The sequence below is a fragment of the Sylvia atricapilla genome, chromosome 19 (genome assembly GCF_009819655.1).
Source record: "Sylvia atricapilla isolate bSylAtr1 chromosome 19, bSylAtr1.pri, whole genome shotgun sequence".
In the NCBI taxonomy this organism is placed as follows: domain Eukaryota; kingdom Metazoa; phylum Chordata; class Aves; order Passeriformes; family Sylviidae; genus Sylvia; species Sylvia atricapilla.
Genome location: NC_089158.1, coordinates 6,302,145 through 6,320,160, shown reverse-complemented (window position 1 = coordinate 6,320,160; position 18,016 = coordinate 6,302,145). Strand labels below are relative to the sequence as shown.

Below are 18,016 nucleotides of genomic sequence, written 5' to 3'. Positions count from 1 at the left end.
TTTCTAAGAATTTGTATGTAAAAAGATGCCTGTACTTAAATTTACATCTTTATCAAGATACAAAGCAGCTTCTGACTGTCATTAATGAGCTGTAACAATAACTTTCATTGTGAGATTGATTTGTTTCATTGTAGCTTCCACACAAGATCACTTTGCTGTAAATCTGCTGTTCCCAGTACAAGCAGCTATTCTAAGCCTGGATATCTATTTTCTTTACTCTTTAATTGTAATTAAATATATAATTAGAACTCTTCACAGACTGATTTATATTTTTTTTTAGCGTATCATGGACAACTGTCGAGGTTGGATGGAAGGTGTCAGCAGTGTCAGAAAATCATGATGGAGGAACAGTCTGTAGGTACAGCTCAGCACAGAATGAACGAGATTGCCATTTTGTTAACATATTCTGTGAGCCAGGGTACCGGTGTGGAGTGGGGAGGTGAACAAGATAACACAGACCCAGAGCAGGAGCTACTCAGATCCAGTCCCACAGTCCCTGGGGAAAGAGAGAAGAGCAGGCCCAGGGTCAGGGCTGGAAGCTGCCAAAATCGAGGTGATCTGCTGAGTTCACAGCAAAGAGTCAGGGGCAAGGCTGATTTGGGAAGTCCCTCTGCAGTTTGGGTGATGGGAGCCGAGGTCAGGTACAGTCTGATGGTGGCTGGACAGATCCGCAGGGACAAGGCAGATCTAAGATAAGGCCAGATGTGAGCTAGACTCCATATCAACAGGATCTACAGCCAGGCACAGCCTGAGCTGGAACTGTGACCCCCTAAAACACGGGGCAGAGCAACTGGGCTTTTAGGCCAGAGCTTAAATGAAGCCCCTGGAGCCATGGGCAGAGGGTGCAGCCGGGGCCATTAGGGTTTATCGGGTGTTTATCAGGTTTTGATCGGCCCTGATGAGGCATGAAAGAGCACCGAGGTCCCCTGTTGTGTGTGTGAGTGATCTGTGTAATGCTGTAACAGCAGAGAGGAAACAGCTGTGATGATGATGATGGCCTCGAGGAAAGGTGTGTCCTCTTCCTTTCCCGGTGCTGTTTCAGTCCCAGTGTATGAGAGGCTACAAGCAACATCCAAGTTCCTTATCTTGGACATGGATAATTCAGCTAGAACTGTAAAACCAGAGGGAAGCAGCTGTAAGGGTGATAACTCTGGGGAGGACAGTATGTCCTCTTCCTGCTATATCCTGGAAGTGCTTGTCCATGCTCTCAGAGTTGTGACTTTTCTTGCTTTGCATAAGTAAACAAACAGAGTAAAAAGGTTTTGATTGAACTGTAGTTCAGGGATTTATCTACTTCATATGGTTTCCCAATCACTTAGCAATGGATCTGGCTGTTTTCAAGGGGGATTGGGGTTTCTTAAACAAAGTCCTGGCTTTCTAAAAATGGAATTGCTTCTAATTGGGTTTTGGAGCTGAATCTGGGAGTGTTCTGAATCATAACAACAGGGGAGATAAACAGAGAATTTACAGGAATAGGCCCATATCTGGATAACAAATCTGCGTGGTCTTGTTCTCAGCCTGGCTCAGGGAAAATTCCTACCCAGCTTCTGTTGCTCAGATACGGATTGTGTTGAGTGGAGAAGTGCTAGATAATGTAACTTCTAAGTGTAATTTTGGGGCTTTTTTTGAGAATGGAACCTACTAAGCTTTCCAGCATCAACTTTGGCATAAAGGGCTCTTAATGCTCCTGTCATTGCTAATTACATTAGTAATTAGGGACCAGCCAGGCTGCAGGCTCTGTTGTTTTGGGCACTGCACAACTGAAAGTAATAATGTAAGTGGCAGTGCCTGCCTTGGAGAGTCTCAGGCTAAACAATAAAGGCAATCAAAAATAGGGGAAAATCCTGTTCTTGAAACATCTAGGATTAATTTTTTGTTTGTTTTTTTTCTTGAGCCTCTGTCCACAGAAATTTTGTTAACTTGAAATAGGTGTGGGTTTGTTTTTTTTTTTTTAGTTGTTTGGTTTTTTGTTGTTTTGTTTTTTTGGTGTGCGGTTGTTTTTTGGTTTTTGTTTTGTTGTTTTATTTGTTTGTTTTTGGTGGTTTTTTGTTTGTTTGGGTTTTTTTGGGTTTTTTTTTGGTGGGTTTTTTTTGGTTTGGTTTTTTTTTTTTTTTTTTTTGGTATGGTTTATTCTAATGTACCATCATAATACAAAACTTGTATTTCTGCCCTTTATCTCCCTGGAACTGGTGGAGCATTTCTATCTCTCGGTGTGGACAGGTTTCCCTGCCCATGCTGGTGTAACAGGTTTGCCCTGTTCCCCTCCCAGCTCTTTGTGCAAAAGGAAATTCCACACAAACTTAGCTCAGATGATACCAGTGCCTCTTTCTGTTTCTGTACATTCTTTTTCTGCCAGTATTTATGGGTTAAGCTCTCAAAAAGTTGTGATGCAACTGTGCTGTCTGGTTTTGCAATGTGTCCTGGGTGGATGTAGGGCTAAAGATGGTGGTCTGGGAGCCTGTGGAAGTACAGGCCCTTGGAAGACTGTGGTTGTGCTTCAGGCAGCAGGGCAGGCTTGCATATTCAAATATGTTGGCAGTTGAAGGAAGAATATTCTAAAATGAGCTGAACAGGGTGTCTCTTAGTTGTTATGAAGTCAGTCCTTTAAAGCATTAACTTTTAATGAACAAAAGCACTGCCTGTTGTGTCTCTCTTCAAAGACAGCTGTGTGAGGAGCAGCACTCTCCTCTCATGTTCAAATCAATGGGACTTGGATAAAAATAAATGCAATTCTGTTATTAACATAACATTTGTCTTGTTGTTCAAAATGTTGGAATTCCTTAATGTGTTTTTCTTCCTCATGTAGGGTAACAGCCAAGCACCAGTGGAAGAAGTGCATTAATCTAGGAGAGATAATGCATGTTGTAGCAGCTGGTCAATTTTTATCTTCTCACATCAAAAGCATCCCCACCCTTTATGAGCTGAAGCTTTTTACCTCAGGTGAATTAATATGCTTCCTTTTTTTTTTATTCCCTCCACAAAAATCTCTCATGAATAGATACAACAATAAATATATCAGTCTAAAGCTCTTTTTACATTTGTTGTAGCTGAAAAGCAGAAATGCAAAATAAGATTAAGTGACACAGCTCAAATAAACGACACAGAGGAAGAGGATCACAAAATAAAAATCTTTCTGGCAAGGAAATGAGCCATTTTCTGCAAGGCCTGTGTAATTGCTACAATAACCCACATTTATGCAAAGGCAGATAATTTGGTTATTTTCCTACTTGCTTGTTGAGCATTTTGGTGACAGATGGTGGATTTAATATTCTTGGATTTGGGTTATTTTGGGGGTGAGGGATGTATATACTGCTTAGCTGAGTTAGAAGCCAGCCCTTGCAGTGAGTTCACAGAATTAATTCAGTTGGAAAAGACCTCTGAGGTCATTGAGTCCAACCTGTGACTAATCCCCACCCTGTCAGCCAGACCATGGCACTGAGTGCCACATCCAATTGTTTCTTGAACACCTCCAGGGATGGTGACTCCACCACCTCCCTGGGCAGCCCAAGACAATATTTAATCACCCTTTCATATGAAGAAATTCCTCCCGATGTCCAACCCAAATCACACATGACACAGTTTCAAGGGTTCTTAAGTTAAAAGGCTATGTGTTCTCTTCATTTCTAGGACCTTCTCCTCCTTTACAAATGACCAAAACAGGAACATTTGCTTTCAACGCCAGCCTCACCTGGCTCAGGAGGAGGGTGGTAAGAGTCAGGGAAGGGCACCTGAGGGTGGGTGGGGCTGGGATCACCACCTCAGCACAGGTGAGGCACCTCAACTACTGCGTCCAGTTTTGAGTCCCTCACTTGAAAAAGGACATTGAGGTCCTGGAGTGTAACCAGCAAAGGGACGTTTAAAACTCGTGTAAGTTTTAGAAAGCACAGAATCATACCATAGTTAGGGTTGGAAGGCACCTCTGAAGGCCATCCAGTCCAACCCTCTGCAATGAGAAGGGACCTCTTCAACCATACCAAATTGCCCTGTCCGACCTTGAATGTTTATGGGGATGGAGTATCCACCACTTCTCTGGGCAACCTATACCAGTGCTGATGATTCTGTGACCAGGATGGGGAAACTCTCTTCTCCCATTCCTTAGCGAACTCTCTTTCAATTGACCCCCCGCTCCTCCATTGACGCCCATTCCCCAGTGACACCCATTCCCCATTAACCCCCACTCCTCCACAGATTCCCATTCCCCACAGACCCATGTTCCCCATTGACCCCATTCCCCAGCGACCGCCGCTCCCCGTTAATCCCGGCTCCCCTACGATCCCCTCTCCCGCACTGCCGTCCTTCCTGACTGCCTGCCGCTCCCCTTCTCCCCGCGGATCCCCTTTCCTGTGCCCCGCGGATCCCCTTTTCCCCGCGGATCCCCTTTCCCGTGCCCCGCTCCCCTTCTCCCCGCGGATCCCCTTCCCCGTGCCCCGCTCCCCTTCTCCCCGCGGATCCCCTTTTCCCCGCGGATCCCCTTTTCCCCGCGGATCCCCTTTCCCGTGCCCCGCTCCCCTTTTCCCCGCGGATCCCCTTTTCCCCGCGGATCCCCTTTCCCGTGCCCCGCTCCCCTTTTCCCCGCGGACCCCCTTTTCCCCGCTGATCCCCTTTTCCCCGCGGAGCCCCTTTCCCGTGCCCCGCTCCCTTTTTCCCCGCTGATCCCTTTTTCCCCGCGGATCCCTTCCCCGTGCCCCGCTCCCCTCACGGCCCGGGCCGCGCCTGCGCTCCGCCCTCGGGGCCGCCCCCCCGCTCCGGCGGCGGCGGTTCTGCGCCTGCGCAGCCCGGAGCTGTCAGTCGCCCCTCCGCCCCGCGCCGCCCGGGCCATTTTGCGGCGCGATGAGGCGGGAGCGGCGGTGAGCAGCGCTCGTCCCGCCCGCTCCGCTCGCACCGCCGGGCACGGCCCTCCCGAGGGCGAGCAGATACAGCCAGGGGACAGCGACACCCCCAGCGCCGCCCGCCCGCCTCCTCAGCGCCGGCGGAGCCATGAGCTGGGGCACGGAGCTGTGGGTGAGTGCGGGCGCGGGGGGAGCGGGCTGCGGGAGCCGCACCGGGGTGTAACGGTCCGTGCCCGGGGCCGCTGCGGGGAGCGGCTCCGCTCCGTGCCCGCGGCTCGGCCCGGGGGTCCTCCCCGCTCCGGAAAGTTTCATCTGCAGCCTCTGCAGGGAAATCCCAGTGGAGGTTCAGGAGTTTGGTTTAATTTTGCTGAAGAAATTTTTAAAAAAAAAAAAAAACCTCTATAGCACACAAAAAAAGCGGCGGCGGCCGGGGAGCGGAGGGTGGCTGCAGCGGAGCGTGGGGTGGGTTTTGTGTGTGGCTGCTGCGGGAGGCTCCGAGGTGGATCTGTGGACAGGGGGTCCGGTTTCAGGAGAGGGAGCTGCAGGGAAGAAAAGCCAGATGATAAAATTTCCCGTTGCTGCCGTTCAGGGGCTTCTCTTCACGCTGCAGCTGAAGGACGGAGATTTTTACGAGGAGAGTTTTGTATTGTCTGTAAATAAAACCGGTTTTAATGGTGCAGAGGGTTTCAATGTATAAAGCTCCTTGATGCTTTTGAGGAGAACCTGGAAAGTATAAATGCATTTGGTGTACGGTGGAACGTTAATGGAAAATATCGGACTGTTAAAAGGGAAACGAAGTGGGCAACAGCGATATGAAATGGTCCCTTGCTAATGAGCAGAAATAAGGGAAGGGAGATAAAAGAAGTCTGGGAAGGCAGAAGAGCTGTTCCACATATTCAATCACAAAGAGGACATGGTGCAGCCATGTTTGATGGTGGAGCAGGGAGCGAACCTGCCGGGGCTGGGGGCCTCGGGAGGAGCGCCTCTTCCCTGGGGGCTGGGGCAGGACACATCCCGGGACAAATCTGTGCTCGGGCCCAGGGGGAGATGGGGAAGGAAACGGTGTTTTGAAGGAACAAGTCAAGAATAAGTGGCAGAGGGTCATCTGGATTGTAAAGCACTGCAGGATTCTCTCCTGTAGTCATGTGTTTGTGCTTGGTAACCGGTGCGAGTTGAGATGAAAAGATATCTGAGCTTTGGAGCTGCCTGTTGTAGAAATGGTTATTTTAGATGTGCTAATTGCTGTCCTTTCTGGGTGCATTCCTGGCCCGCTCTGGCAGGCAGTCCTGCATCCCGTTTTGCTGTGACATTGGAGTCCTGGTTTAGCTAGATCTTGTTAGAACCGTGCAGTAAATAAGGGAGCGACTGCTGTCTGGGAGAGGTTATTTTGGTGTGGTTTTATATGCCATAGAAAGAAAGGTGATAAATGCTAGGGAAGTAGTGTAGTGATGCTATATTGATTCATCAGTATATAAACAGCTCTGCTGCATGGGAATGTTCCTGGGAGAGCCTGCAGTTGCCTCCTTTTTCTGCATCTTGGATGCTTTAGGAGGAGACTGGATAGTTAGCGTGGAATTCAAGTAAGAGGCAGTACATTCTGATTATTTTGACACTGCAAAATAAATTCTAGATTCTTTAAAGGAACTTTTTTTTTTCATTCTTGAAACTGCAAGCAATACTGAGGTGTTCCTGAACCAGAATGGTAGTAGAGAGTAGTGACTATAAATAGTTCTTGGTTTATGAAGTATTTGCAGGAGTGTGCAGCCATGTATGTCTTCTGCAACAGTTACAAATTGCTTTTGTAACATTTTTTATCAATTTTTATTGTCTAAATCTGTCTTCAGCAGCATCAAAGTATCATTTTTTCACGTTCTCAATGTAGCGCTCTGAGAAATGTAGCAGGTTACTGAGGAAAAGGGTTGGATCAAGAGAATAAGTGATTCTAGATACAAATTTGGCAGGAGTTGTTCCATTTTCATTTGGGCAGAGCTCTGAACACAGGATGGTTTCCAGTGCTCTGGGTATTTAGGCCAAAACTGATTTCTCACTCTGTGTTCTCCCTTTCACTGGAAAGGAAACCACACAACCAACCTGTATTTAATATATGCAATTTTCTTCTGTTGATCGTGGCATTTCTTCTTAAACAAAATTAAATTTCCATTTACCTTAGAACTAAGTTGTTGTTTTTCTTTTTTTTTTTTTTTAATGAGTTTTCAGGAGCAGGTGTGGTAAGCAGCAAATGCCTGTTCTACATGTGACTCATATGTGGTTTGAAGGGCTGAAAGTTGAAGCAAAAGCAAGTGTTTTTAGCTGTAGTTCAGAAATTTGCTAGAAAAATCAGCAATGTTTGATCAGGCTTGACTTCCACCCTGTATCTGTGATCTACCAGACTGCATGCATGTTCATGATTCACCCCTTTAAATATAGCAAAGAACTAAAATCGAGCTTGCTTTTTAGAGCTCATAGAATGTTAATGTGCTTGGAGTTATGTAGAATTTCTGTTCATTCCTTGGGGGAGAAAAAGGCTGGTTGCAGAAAGCCTCATACTTCAGAAGTAATGAAATCCCTTTGGCAACATTTGAGTTATTCCCAAAGCAGGCTTTTAGCCTTGTGCTCTGATGTGAGTGTATCCAGTGCCTTTGGGTTGCAAATCCTGTTGAAAAGTTCCTACTGATATTTCACTGGATTCTGGACTTGGAGTAACATCTTAAAATTGTCCCTGAGAGTGTAAATGGACCCATAACCAGCAGAATTATTCCGTGTCCTAATGCAGCATTTCTGTTCTGTGTGAGGTTGGATGCTGGGGATAATGGAATCGTCTGGGGCCTCCCAACAACCTGGTGAACAAACCCTGGAGGTCTCATGTAACCCTGCTTGCAGCCTCTGTCCACCCAAACCCCGCAGAATTCTTTCTGCCTGTTCTACTCCAAACATTCAGGAACTAAGGAGGAGGCAGCGGGTTAAGGACAAAGTGCAGGCACAGCACCAAAACTTTGTTTTTCACCCGAGTTCAAGTGTGCATTAAGGGCTGACTGGTAGGAGGGATGTAGTATATGTTAATTTTGTGTCTAATTCTTGAAACAAACAGTGTTTTCTAAATATTTAACGAGTGGAAGTGATAAGTAGAGGTTATGTAGGAGTGCTCAGACCCGAATTGTACCTTCAGTGCTACGCTTTGGGGACAGCAGGCTGTAAAAAGCACACTTGGATCTCCTTCACCTTTTTCCTCCCTTGCCTAATGGGAGAGAACACGCAGCGTGGCACCCACAGCTCTTCTGAAGGGTACTTTAGTGGGTAAAATCACAAGTGTGTGCCACACTTCCCACCAGTGTCCTTTTGTGTGGTATGAAGCCCTTGAAACAAGTGGGATTACATTGCAAACGGGGCTGAAACCAACCTCGGCACTCCAGTGTTTGTGTTCAGAGCAGAGCAGGCTGTGGCTGCATGGCTGGTATATTACATGGAATTAACTTTCTTCGTTTGACATTTGGTACAGGATGTAGTTAGGGGGAGTAATGTGTAAATTTGTGGTTAGGTGGTCCAGGAAAAATTCTGCCTTTTCAGAACACAGTCACAGCAGGTCAGGTGCAACTGGCCGAGTGATTGAATATGGAAAGTTTGATCTTTGTGTTATGAGTGTTTCAGAGGCACAGACACTTTGGGTTTTTTTTTTAACACATTCAGTGGTTTAAAAAAAAAAAAAAAAAAAAGGTGGGGAGGAAGGTGTTCTAATCAAGTTTTTCCTTGACCTTTGTGAAAGCTGGGTGGCTGCTAACAGCTGTTACTGTCCTTTCAGCCTGTCAGAAGGTGGATATTCAGTATTTACACTGGTCTTAATTTGCTGCCCGGATGCGAGGGGCTCTGTTGGCCAACTCCTGACGGAAGCAATACTTTGGGAACCACACCTTTTGTTTATAGGGTGTTCCAGTATGCTTCACTATGAAAACACGTAGTTTGTGGATATGGGTTTTTTTACCTTTTAAAGTTCATTCCACATAGGTGCGACTCTGTGAACTTGAAGGCCCCTTGGCTATTTGTAACTGCTAAATCGTTTCCTCTGTCAGTACTAGCACCTCTATTTCACCAGCAGAATTTGTGTTTAAACAGCTGTAATCTTGCATTTCTGCAATTTGCTTGAATGCAGCATTGTTCTTCAATAGTATTTGCAATGTATGGGTGTTGCATGTGGTGGTGACTCACATTTGGAAACCATCTGGAGTACCTGGCTGATTTTGACCTTGGTGGCATTGCACAGTGTGTGTAATGGGCACAGTAGTCAAATGTGATCTCAAATGAAAAATCCTGTTTTCTTCTGCTTGTAAGAGCATGGGCAGAGCTGGATCTAGGTTTGATGTATTGATCCTTGAGCCAAGATCCAGTTTAATTGTCTGCAGCACCGTAGCTGATTGCAGACAATAGAAATTGTGTATCATCCCACCCATCCCATTCTTACACCTCCTACAGACCGCCAACTCTTTGGGGCTGAGTGTTAAGTGTCGCTTTCCAAGACTTAAAAGAAAAGGAGATGGCGTCTGATGGGAAAAGGACACAAGTAATTAGTCTTGCATGATAAGTCATGGGTTAACTCTGATGAGCTGAGAGTTTCCAGTATGGGCCGAACCTTCCCAGGTGGGTGGATGAATTGTTGGCCGCTTAGACAATCTTCTCCTGTGGTGGTGGTAAATGCTCTTCTGAAAGGTGCATTTTATTCTGAATTTGGTGTGAAACTTACTTAATGCCATTTGGGCAACTCCCAGAGGCAGAGCTGGGTGTCCCTGATGCTTTTGTGTGTGTTTGTTTCATAGAAACTTGGTTCCTGTTTAGTAACACGTTAAAACTTTTGTACATTTCAAGGAGTTTGGACTTTCACCCACAAAAATACACTATAAAAGCACCTAAGAGCAAATACAGTGAAAGGCTGAGGTCAGTAATGAATGCATCATATTTATAATTTTTGCTTGGTTATTCTAAAGCTCTTAGTAAAAGTTGTATGTAGAGTGCTGGTGATGGGCACTTCAAAGCAAAACACACTTTTCATTCATTAAGTAGTATTAGTTTAGTATTCTTGCATAGTTATTTGGACAGTTTTGAGGTAGCAAAATTGTCTGACATTAATATCCCTTGATTTCTCAGTGGGTGTTTTAAGCGGTCAGCCTGTGCATGCAGATTAGGAGTGAGAAATAGTTTATAGGAGCTGAGTCATTACAGAGTATCTGCGTTCTGCAGCTCACACCTTCGTGTGCATGCTCAGCTCAGGGGGGATTCGGGGCTGCTGCAGCCTCTGTGCATTGTAAAGTTAGTGCCTTCACAGTCCTTTCCGTGAGCTTAAAGAGAGAAGTTTTTAGACTTTAGTATGATGTGTTGTGCGGGGGCTGCCCTGCTGCTCGCAGGAGGTGGCTGGGAGGAGAACGGGGTTATGTGAGAGGTCCCTGCTTACAGCCCTTGGTACCTGCAGGCACCGGCAGTAGAAAGATTCCCTTTTGGTACCTGAAGTGTTGCTGGAATTTTAATGTTTGAATGTCTGAGTAATTTCGTTTACAATTCTGATTTGCTTTAAGAAAGATGATTTCTGTAATATCGTCAAACCACCTATTTTCGTATTTCCTACCTATTCATTAAACAATGGGGGATTTACGGTCCTTCAGCGTGAGTCAAGACTTGCAGAATTCAGTGTTTTCGCTTCCAGCCTTATTGTGGCTGCTCAAGATCCCCCGCTTCCTTGAACCATATGGGGAAGGCAGTCAAACACGAGCCGATGTTTTTCTGGACTCTTTGCAGCTCATTAGTGTTACTCATGTTGTGAAACAGTCTTTTACGGCAGAATTTCAAAAGCTGTAAAACACTCTTTTAAAGCAGAATTTCAAAAGCCGAGTTCCACATAAAGAGTAGGAGCCACTGTTGCACTGTGACACGGTTACTTAATAACCTGCTTTACATTATTGCCTTTGATTGCTGGACAGGTAACCTGCTAATGAATTTTTGGAAATTCACTTTCATCCTGTTTGAAATACTGCTGCTGAGATTGGTTATACGTTGAATCCAGTCCAGCTGTCAAAATCCAAGGGTTTGTTGAGTTTCCTTAGTGTTCATGTAAATATTTTAAAATAACTTCCCCCTTCAGAATAATTGTACGCTTCAGGTGAAACTTCTCTTCTTCCCTTTACCCCTAGAATATCTGCTTTTCTGTTTATTTTTTTTTTCTGAAAACAATAAACCGGTTAAATTGGTAAAGCACTGTTGTCTCTTGGCATATTGCAGTCTTTGCCATTCTTTTCCACCAATGGCTTTGGCTCTAACATACAAAACCGTAAAAAAGTAGTGTATCTGTATATTATATGTATGTACAGGATATGATGCTTTGAGTCTTTCTTCTCAAGCAGGGGCAGTGGGTTGGTTTGGATCTCTGAGATTTAACACTATCACTGTTTCTGTGTTGTCTTGGGACAACCTTATTAATCTGGTCAGTATTTTGGCTCAGTTTATTAACAATGGCTTATTGGCATAATTAAATAAAATGTTTTTTTTTTGTATGTAAAAATGGAAAAAAAACTATAGAGTGTCTTCTAGATTAACTCTTCTGTAAATAAAGTTTGAGAGTGAAATATTGTTTGCCTGGTGTTCATTGCTAATCACTGAAGCAGATCATGTTGTAAACCATGTAAAGAAGCAGTTCTGTTGCACTGTTGTCCTTAATTTATTTGAGGAAGAGTCAGCCTAATTGGCAAAGCAATCAAAAGAACAACAGCAATCCCCCAGATGCCCTCAGAACCCCTGTAAAGCAATAAATCTTGAAAAGGAGTCACTTAGGAATTAATGTCTGGTTTAGAAGGATGGTCCCCAATAAACTACCGAGTCACCCAGACAGTCCTTAATCCTGAGGAAATCCCAGAGTGGTTTGTCCTTCTTGTTGTACCTAAATTAATGCAGATTTCTTCCATTAAATGTGTCACTTGGCCATCTCTTGTGCAGTGTTTTTCAAGTGCTTCTATTTGGTATCTAAAGTGTTTTTATAAAGCAAAGCCTTGAATTCTGCTCTTGCAGTGGGGCTGATGTAAGTGTTGCCATTCATTCCCTGAAGGGGAAGGGTAATTTGTACTGTTTAGATTTACTCTAGGAATAGCAGGTATAATTTCTTTCATAAGTTATTCATTTTATAGTTGAAAAATTTAATTTCATTGCTCTAAGTCTGTGGATGTGCAGATAAAGGAGTGCTACCTGTGTGACAGGAGAAGGATCATCTTGCAAGGATTCTGAGCATATTCCTTATTCCTAGCTGCACTTCTGGAGATTTTGCTCCAATTAACACCAAGAAATTGCTTATTTGGTGTCTTGGACAGTTTTCTCTGTCTCAGACTCTATTCTAGACTGAGCTGGCAGCCCTTATTGAGAATGTATTTAACATTTTTTGTTCAAATAATCTATTTTCTGCTGCTTAATTTTTTTCCATGTTAGGGTGCTCAGGCTGCAGTTTTCCTCCTTTTGTGCCTGCCTCTTGCTTTTTGTATTTCAGAGCAGTCAGGATCATTAGGTTGGTACCAGGGCCAGTGCATTGCACATGCTGAACACGGTGCCTCTTTGGTTTTGGAAAACTGTAGTGCTCTCATTCATTGGAGCAAGGTTTTGAAATTTGGCAGACAGAAGCTGTTGAACTGGGATATGCCTGCTGCTGTTGTTGAGAAAATATTCCTCAATTAGGCAAACCTGCAAGTCCTTGGAAAAATACCACTTTGCCTGTTCTCAGTAAAGATGTTATTGACCAAACCTTCCTGGATGCTTGCTGCGTTTTGGCCTTGAAGGGATTTTCATGGGGCTAGATGAGCTCACCCACAGAATAATTGAAGATGGCTCAGTCTGGTCCTTGCAGGAGAGCAGCCAGACTTGCCATGCCATGGCTGCTCTAGGCCAGGGTGGAGCTGGGCAGCCTCCTCTGCTCCTCTCAGGCTCCTTTGTTGGCACCCAGTGGCACAGGGGGAGAAGCTGGCTGGAGGACAGGTCTGGGCTGTGTTGTGGAAGAGCAGCGTGGGTCAGTGAGCAGGGGGATGGAAGGCATGGCTGCACCAAGTCAGGGTAAAGATCCCTCTGATCACTTTTATTCTTCGATAATAGCAGCAAACTGGTTCTTCTGTTTTCATGGACTGGTTCTTGTTACACTCACCTGAGGGTGAGTGAGGTGTGTGGTCAGAGAGGAAACCACCTGATTCAAGAGACTGAATGTGGAGAGGGACTAGAGATCATACCAGGATCTAGTTACAGACAGTTGGGTCTGCTTGTCTAGGAATTGTTTCTGTGATGGAAGTGCCAGGAATGATGGAGAGGGTCATTTGAGGAGAGATAATTCAAATTGGCAGTTCTGACAGTGAGTGAAGAAGGACTAGTAGGGTGAAGGAAACAGCAGAAATGAGCTCAGGAGGAGAAAATTAATATTAAACAAAGAAAACAAGGAACCTGTCAGTAACAAGGAAACAGCTTGGGTAAAAGCACAGAGAGAGCAGGGCTGGGCTCTGGGCAGGACGGGTGGGATTGTGACTTGCTGTCAGACTGGATGTGCAATGGGATTAGTGCATTAGGAACAGCAAGTCAGGAGTTTGATGGGATCAGGAGAAAGTATAGTGGGTGCACAAGGGGAAGGAATAAGCATGGAGAAAAGGATGAAGATTAGATAAGAAGTAAAGCAGAAGAGTAGTGCAGAGACCCAGCAGTCCTCTTTTGGCTTTGTAGTATTGCTGTTTTATGTGGCTTTTTCCGTGTCATGTTTAAGTGGAGTTGACATACTGGTTAGAATGTATATTCATGGATTTCTGTGGTTGCATTTTGCATCTTTACTCACTGTGGAAGACTATTTGACAACATCCCCAGATAAAAACTTTATCCAGAATTGTGTGCGCTGGTTTTCATTCACTCAATCTGTGCAGAAAGCCTGAAGGAGTTTTTTAGCAAATAAGTTCAAAATGTGTTTAGATAATATTTTTCACTTTGCATTATACTCTCTTAGGCAGAGAGAAATGCTTTAGCGCTTTTATCTTGTATTTACAGAAAGAAAAAATTATTGGCATGGTGCAGGGAGTGAATGGAAGTGTGTTTTCTCAAACAAAAGTTAAAATGGGAAGAGAAATATTTCTTACCCTCTTGAGGGCTGTTGATTTGTCAGATGTGGGTCTTACAGGAGTGGCATTCATTAAGAGCAACTCAGGTTTTGCTGCCCTGAAAGAAAGGCTAGCAGCTGATGAACAGGGAGAGCTGCAATAGAGCCCTACAGAAATATTTTTTCACCCATCCTGGCTTTCTCTCCCAAGTCTAACTGAGATCCTTTTGCTCCTACGTAGTCACTGGAAAAGCCTAAAAATAAAGGGTGAGAGGAAAGGGTTCTATGTGCTGGTCAAGAGCCTTATTTCCTTACAAGTCTTTGGAGTTGTGAAACATCTGGGTTTTGCACAGGATGCTTTTGGCATGTAAGTTAACATGCAAAAGCTGAAAAACTGCACAGATTTTCTTCAGTTTTTGGTGTGCAAAACAACTCCTAATGTTTCAGTGACAGAAATATTGGTTAGGGATTCCTCTGCTATTTTGTTCAAGGACACCATCATCAGCTGATCTAAGGCTCCATCCTCCCAAAGAATTGCCAGCCTGACCACCAGGAAAAAGCCTGACCACCATCACAGATGATGGTTGCATGCTTTACCTGAAACCCAAAATTGCACCAGCCAACCCTGAAGTTAGTGAGAATGCAACTTACATGACATGTGTGACTTGGTGCCTGTTTAAATCAGTGCCCTGGGGATTTACAGCCTTATTTTTGGAAGGGGGGGCTAGCCAGGTTCCAGCTCTATTTAAAGATAAAATGAAGTGTCTCTGGCTGTGTTGCTGCATGTGTCCTTCTGAGATACATTGGAGTAACCCAGGAGACCAGCTCACAAGGGGGTAGGAGCTTGCATCCATTCCTGGTATATGTGAGCATCTCCTCACTGCCTCCTCCTCCAGATAACTGTGGACTGGTTTTATTTTTACATTGTGGTTCCTATTCTGATTCTTGTCTGCATCATCCTTATACCTCTATTCTGTGTGAAATTGCTGAAAGCTCTTTTTCCAGATGTTCAGTATGATTGACACAAAACGATCTTGAAATAGGAAAGCTGTAATTGTTGGAAAGCAACAATTTTTGTGAGAAAATGTGCTGTTGTGAAACACATGCACCTAATTCAGGCATCGTTGGAGGCTGGGTCTCTGCACAGTTGTCACTCTTGGAAAACACTTAGTCTTGAACAGAAAGGTATCACAGTGCCAACATTTAATGGTCGAGGGAGTATGTTGAATTGTTCCACTAACAAAAACCTTTGCTGAGCTAAACAATACAAATATAAATATTTCACTTGGCTGTTAGCAGTTGAGTTGAAGTACTTGATGGTTGGGAACAGCATGACAGAATGGTGTGCTCCATTCACAGAGAAGTCAGAAGACATTTGACATGATATTTATGGGTTTCGTGCACACAATTATAGCCATTTGTATTGATTTATATCTGCTGTTGGCTTGGTGTAGTCTTCTATGGTTTGCTTGTGGGTTAATCTCTGGGAACAAATGGTGATAGAGGAATCAAAAGCCAGAATCCATAGTAGCAGAGTTGAACAAGTGGAAACTGTCAAAATAATGGAAATTCAGACCCCCTTCTTACAGTTAGAATGTAAGAATGAAGTGTTTGGGGTTTTTATGTGTGATAGATGGACACACATGGTGTCTGGGAGTTGCTGGTCAGTGGAGCAGTGTTGATTCCCCTCTGGGGGCAAGGCATCCATCCAACCTTCCTGGCAGGGGGTGGGATTGATTCTTTAATCACAACAGCAACAATCCATCCCGAAGCTTCCTCAAGGTATTAGGGCTAAATTAAACAGTCTGGGACTAGTGTGTAAGCCCTAATGCACTTCAAGAGGCTTTTGTGGGTAGGAGAATTTTGAAAATAATCAGAAGACTAACCCAAAAGTAACAGAAAAAAGCCACAGGCACAAATCACTCTTAAAAAGTGGACCATAATACATTTTCTTTGTGTGATGCAATGCTTAATGCTCAGATTCTCTTAGGAAAGAAAAGATGCATGAACTATACAGCTCTATTCACGGCACTGCATTTAGAACTTGTTTTCTCTCCTTTGTGTATGTGTTCCATAGCTGTTCCAAAAATAGGTATGGTCTCAAATACCAAATTAGTAGAATTAGGCATCTTCAAGCCAGGAAAGACACTATTTTTTCAATAACAATCACTGCAGAGGAAATGTGGGATCTTGTGCATGTTGTGTTATGTCTATATTTTACAAAATGTTAATATTGTGTTTGGTTGGGTGCACATTCAGAGTCCATAATCTGTGTGAATTTCATAAGGATAAAACGTCCTGGTTGCATTCATCTTGATTTGGAATTTTAGTTTTCTTTAGATTGGAGGAGGAATGAAACATGGTCACTGAGCTTTAGTCTGTAGAGTAAGTGCTCAGAAGCAAGAACTAACTACAGAGTGTCAGTAGCCTTGTTAAATGTGCTTACTGGTCATTTTGGATGTCATTCATGTACAAAAGTACTCAAAAAATTGAAGTGAAGAGCCCACATGACAGCTGTTCTGCCTTGCTCTTAGTTCTCAGTCACTTTGGTCTTGGTCCATCTCACTCTGCAGACCAAGCCAGGTAAGCAGTAATTTTATTTTTCCAGGATGCTGGAATCCTTTACAAGTATATCCATAAGGCCCGAGGACTTCATGAAAGCTGGAATGTTTTAGGGTGGCTCTTTGTTACGTCTGTGAATTCTGAACGTCCCTGATGGAAACTGGCTGGTGCTGTCGTCTTGAGCCTCTGGCTTCAGAGATGCTCTGCTTAAATCTTCTCCCATAACATAAACTTCACTGGTCCTAGTGGTTCTTGGCCCACCAGTTTGGGCTATAAATTAGTAGCCAAAAATTTGAGGAGATGGATTTGAACTTCAGAGTTTGTGAAAAACAAACCCTTTATTTTCCCTTCCTTGGCTGGGAGCAGTTTTGACTCAACCTTTGGACTAGAATTGTAGCTTCCAAAAACTATTTTAAGTGGAAGGTATTGTCGTTGGAACAACTGTAGAGAGCTGAGTGACCTCATTGTCCTTACTGTGGGAGGGGATGCTCTTGTCAATTTTCAAGAAATTTTCTTTCTTTCGCCTCCTTCTTTGTGGGTAGGTAAACACACATTTGTTTTCCTCTTCCTCTCTGAATCAGTCTGTTTCAGAGGCCAAACTTGCTTTCCCTGCTTGGCAGATAAAGCATCTCGTAGATTCAAGTCAATATCCTCTTTCATATTTTTTAGATGATTCAACTGCTCATCAAGCAACTGGTCTATGCCTGTGTTATAAAATAGTTGGGGAGTCATGGGACAATCAGGGAACACAGCCCAGAAGCTCCAGTTGCTGTGTGAAGATCAGTAGCTCAGACCCACTGAAGTCAAAGGTTGGACAGGAGGTTCCTGTTTGTTCTTCAAACAAAAGCATTTCTTATGTGTTGGAGAGCTCTTTAATCCAAGAGGCAGAGCTGCAGCCTTGTAATGGATGAAATCTGAAGTAAGCAAAGCGTAGATATGAGGAAGAGGGAAAGGGGAAGAGGAAGGCTGACATATTGTTATGCAGATCCCTTACACCTTAGTTTTGACCTCTGCTGAAGATACAATTTACTTTTCTAATGTTCTGCAGCAGGGCAGGTTCTTTTTAAAATATGCTATTGTTTTCTCATGTCTCCCCCATGCAACTTACTTCCCATGAGTAGATTATTTATTCTCAAAACCAGTTTGTTTTGCCTTTCTTGCATTATTCATAACATTTGTCTTATCACTGTGTACTTTAGAATTTGCAGCATTTGTTTCCAAAGATGTTGCCTGAAGTGCAGTGTGATAACCTCTCACAGACTGGAGCACCACGTCAGAGGTGTCACATTTAGCAAGGGTCCTGTAGGTCAGCCTAATACACCAAGTGTCACAGGAACAGTGAGGAACTTGTTCTGGGAGACCCAGAGCACTGGAGACAGACTTGCTGATAGTGACTTGACAAAGTAACAAAACAGCAAGATATTGGAAAATTTAAGAAGTGTCGTGAGGTGATGAGTTTTAATTTGCTCCGATAAACTGTAATATCCAAAGCTTCGTGTCTCTTCTACAAGAATAAGAACTTGCCTTTTAATATCTTCCACTT

The 18,016-nt window shown here is 44.0% G+C and overlaps 1 protein-coding gene across 1 annotated transcript in view; it reads left to right on the top strand.

Moving 5' to 3' along the window:
- Positions 1-4,812: 4,812 nt before the first annotated feature.
- Positions 4,813-18,016, top strand: part of FNBP1 (formin binding protein 1) — an 89,650-nt gene continuing 76,446 nt past the window's right edge. The window contains exon 1 of the mRNA XM_066332739.1: positions 4,813-5,001. Coding sequence (XP_066188836.1) covers positions 4,978-5,001 — 24 coding nt within the window. The 5' untranslated portion in view covers positions 4,813-4,977. The remainder of the gene's footprint in view (positions 5,002-18,016) is intronic.